Source organism: Fukomys damarensis, unplaced genomic scaffold (genome assembly GCF_012274545.1).
Source record: "Fukomys damarensis isolate Sample0158 unplaced genomic scaffold, DMR_v1.0_HiC HiC_scaffold_16, whole genome shotgun sequence".
NCBI lineage: Eukaryota > Metazoa > Chordata > Mammalia > Rodentia > Bathyergidae > Fukomys > Fukomys damarensis.
Genome location: NW_022900928.1, coordinates 22,908,562 through 22,912,776, shown reverse-complemented (window position 1 = coordinate 22,912,776; position 4,215 = coordinate 22,908,562). Strand labels below are relative to the sequence as shown.

Here is a 4,215-nt window from a genome sequence, read left to right as displayed (position 1 = left end):
TTTGTAAATGGGGAGGGGAGGAGGGACAGGGACAAGGGGAAAAATGAGAATCAAGACCTATTATGTAAAGGTACAGAATCCCAATGATGAATGTAACTGTATTGTATACCTAGATTGTACCAATAACCTCAATAAAAAGGAAAAAAAAAAGAGCCAACTTTGGTTTCCAATGTAGATTTTGCTACAAGATGAAAAACTCTCCGACTACCTAGCTAGATTATTTCAGTCATTTGGTAGTTAGATTTCTCAGGGGAATTAATTAATCTGATGTTCAAGTTAAACAGTGTTTTCTGAGTTTGGTTATTGCAGATCAGCCTAATAATAATGAAACAAAATAAATTTTCACCTGTAGCATAAAGAGCTGAGAACCAAATTCTGAATTTTAGCACGAGTGTGGCTTCCACTTACTAAAAGAAAATTGCCTCGGTGCCACATGTGCTGAATGCACGTTGCTAGTGTGTGTCAGTGTTTCCACTCACTATAACTGGTAATAATATTAATAATAATTACAGCAATAACAATGGAGAATGTAATGTAATAAAATAGTCTATTAAGAAATTGAGTTGATCTTGTTTTAACTTGATTTTATGATTTGCTACTGCAGACAAATCAGGAAAGTATAAAAAAATAATATTCCCCTTCCCTCTGGGAATTTGCCAAGAGGTTGAGCTTCTAGGAGTTAGGGACCAAGATATTTCATGTGGGAAATCTACATTTGGGCTCTTAATTTTGTTGGAGGTTGAAAGGGAGAAACCAGGTAGATTCCTAGTGATTTGGAAAAGCACAGTTTTATTTTTTCCTCCGAGATAGGAAACCGAGCCTGCCTCCTGAGAAGGCAGAATCTTGTAAGGAAGCTGGGAAGCTGGCACAGTCTGAGCACTAAGGCTCAGGAGCCTCCAGGAGAACTCCCGGATTTCCAGGCGAAGTGGAGCTCCCGCAGAGCCAGCTTCGGTGGAAGGAACCCTGTCGCCCACCCCACCTCTCTTCTTCTGATGCCTCCCAGCAACTGCCCCACCTGGACAGACAGAGCTAGGGGGCACCGACTGGGACGACTGGGACACCGGCCTGAGAGTGACATCACGTGGCCATAAGGCACAACAGCAGCAGACCTGAAAAGCCTGAGGGACTGAGACGGTGGGAGCCTTGGGGTGCAACAGAACAATGTAGGGAATGGGAAGATAGCGACACAAATGATGATGGGTTTCCCACCAAGCATGGCAGGGGGTGCTTAACTCCTTCTAACTGAATCCATGAAAATAAAAACTGTCACACTACGTGTGCTCAAGTGCCAAGGAGTAATTCACACCTGTAGCTCTGGTCCCATTCCCAATCACTACCATCGTCATCTAAGTGCCCACCTCCCCAGTCATCATCTGAGTTCTTAATCTGTTTTCTTTTCCTGAGATCCCATCAGCAGAAGGCCTTTCTAGTTCCTACGCTTACTCGTTTTTACCTGATTTCTATGTTTGTTACCTATTCCCCCACAACCCGACTTTAACTTCATGAAGGCAGGGATCTTGTCTTCTCTATGTGCCACTGTATCCTCAGCTTTTAACATACGCCGGCATAAACAAGAGTTCAGTAAATGTCTTGAATGAGTGGGTAAATGAATCATATCCCTGAAATTTACGGAGCAGAAACTATGTTCCAAACACTTGCTAGGCAATTCCCTTGTGTCACTTAATTCTCAAAACAGCCCCAAAAGAGACTAATTCTAATAGGTAAAAGGATTCCATTTTGTAGATGAGCAAACTGAGGACCCTTGTCTAAACATAGAACTCATTTGTTTTACATGCACACAGGCTGAAGGTAATTTTAGACATTTTTAGTGCACCTGTGCTTTCACTGTGACACATCACGTGAGATGAAGGGTAGAATTTGTGCTGTCACTTCAGCACTCAAAAGGTTGGAGTTCCAAATTTTTGCATTAGGGATGCTCCGCCTCTAGTAGCATGACAAGCAGCAAATGCTACGGGACTTGAAGTCGACCCTGAAGAGCTTGAGTTTTGTTCTGAAGGTGATGGCAAGACACGGAAGGGTCTGACTCAGAAGAGAGATGTGGTTAGACAGGCAATTCGAATACCGGTCAGGTAAGAGGTAAGGCCTGAAACAGGGCAGTGGATAAATTGTAGAGCTCGAATCAATACAGTAATTGTGTCTAGGAGGAAGCGGTGAGTGTGTCCTGGAGCCAACAAGGACTCCCTGGTTTCTGGGCAGGTAACAGTGCCATTCACTGGTGAAGAGAGCAGGTGGGGGAGAAATTCTGAAACACAACCAGTAGGGCCTGTCACATAGTAGGTATTCCATAAATGTTAGTTTGAAATGAAACAATTAAAAGTTAGATTGCTACTTTTGGAGTACTTTTCAACTACACCTCAAGACAGTGGTCTGGGTGGTGCTTGGTGGCACAGGCCTGTAAGCCTGGCAATCTGGGAGGCTTTAGCAAGATCACAAGCTCAAGCCCGGGGGGGGGGGACAGCAATTTAGGAAGATCCCACCTCAAAATTTAATTTAATTTTTAAAAAATAAGATGTGGACATAGTGGTGCAAACCTGTCATCCCTGCACTTGGAAGGCTGAGGTAGGAGAACCACCAAAAGTTCACTGCCAGCCTGGGTTACATAGTGAGTTCAAGGCCAGCTGGAGACCCTGTCTCAAAAAACAAAAGCAATAAGAAAAAAAGGGAGGCGGGGGAGAAGCAAACCAAGCAAAGCTTCGATGTAGCTTACAGCAAAGGCCCTGGGTTAAATTCCTAATAGTAGGGCCTGGGGAAGACATTCGTCTGGGTGGAAGAAGCCGGGAGTCAACCAAAAAGCACCAAAAATAAAAAGAAGGCTGATTAAAGAATCTTGGAAACTCTAATTTTTCAAAGGTGGTAGAAGAAGAATGTGCACTAGAACCAAAAAACAAAAAAGGAAAGAAACAAAAAATGTTGTGACTGTGTGTCCCCGTAAGAAAGGTGTTCCAGAAGCAAGTGGACAGCAGGATGTTCCCTGTGACCGGGACTGAGGTCTAGAAGGCGGAGAGACCCCACCCACCCTCTTCAGCACCCTCTGCCTCGGCTCTCGCATATGGAGTCTGCATTAGACAAAATTACTTTATTGATGGGAAGCCAAGTAGGTGCGAGCTGCTGCCCCGTCAGAGCACACACGCTGAAAAAGCCAGGGAGGGCAGAGATGGGCAGTGTGTGCAGCATTTGCTCCTTATTAGGGCGTGAATGTTGCCTTCCGAAAAGAATTTATTTTGGGACAAGGCATAGGGACAGGCAGGCGGCAGCGCTGGCTCTCAGGCTGCACTCTCTGTTTGCAGTGGGGCTGCTTCCGCAGGCTCGGTTCTCCCGGGATCTTCCTCTGGGTCCTGTGGAGGCTCTGGCTGGGCCGCCGACTCCGGCGCAGGCTGGGCTTCTGGCTGGCCCTCTCGGCTCCTGCCAGGACCTAGGCGAGGCGGCTTGACGGGAGTGGGCGGGGGAGCTGTGGGGCCTTTCCGGCCCGAAAGAGCCCTTCGCAGGTTTTGCACCTTCTGCAAACCGGTGCGCCGCAGCCGCCGGGCCCGAGACTCCACTGGCTCCTCGTCTGAGCTCTCTCCAACTTCGACCTCCGGCTGCTCCGGGCCCAGCTCTGACTGGTCCGCCGGACCCAAAGGTTCAGGCGCCTTCTGGAAAGCTCTGGCTGGAATTTCAGCCTCCTCCTGCATGTGGCGACACAGCATTGACCCCGGGAGCCCCTTACCCTGGACTAGCCTGAGACTCACTCCTCGATGGCGCCGAGTGGGGCGCCCCCCTTTAGGCGCGGGAGGGGGGCCTGCGAGTGAACAACAGGAGTTTGGAAAGTAGGTGCGGCCCTGTTAGGGCGCGAGACGCGGGCATTGGCCTCGCGGGCAAGAAATGGAGGACGCAGAGAACTGTCTCGGAATGCACTTCCACCACCGCTATTCTCCTTCGGGATGGGCTGGGACTGGGACCAAGTTCTCCAGCGGAGTTGGCCAGGCGGGGCTCGGGCGTGTGGGGCAGGGAAGTGGGTGCGACCCTGGTAACTGTGCCACAGCTTCCGGCAGCGCCTAGGGTCGGAATGCGGCGTGGGAGGCGAGCGGGAGGGGGGAAGACCCAGGTGGTGGGCCTGAGACAGGAAAAGGCGCCTGGCTGGGGGTAGGGGGCGCCTGAGGTCACTGACCTTAAAGAGCAGGACGTGCAGCTTCCCGCGCGCCACCAGCAGCCCGT

The 4,215-nt window shown here is 49.4% G+C and overlaps 1 protein-coding gene across 1 annotated transcript; it reads right to left on the bottom strand.

Moving 5' to 3' along the window:
* Positions 1-3,085: 3,085 nt before the first annotated feature.
* Positions 3,086-4,213, bottom strand: Cavin3 (caveolae associated protein 3; the record flags this gene model as incomplete). Its single annotated transcript, XM_010644291.2, has 2 exons — positions 3,086-3,686; positions 4,169-4,213. Coding segments are annotated over 2 exons (447 nt in total), but the record flags the coding sequence as incomplete, so codon positions are not given.
* Between the last annotated feature and the right edge of the window lie 2 nt (positions 4,214-4,215).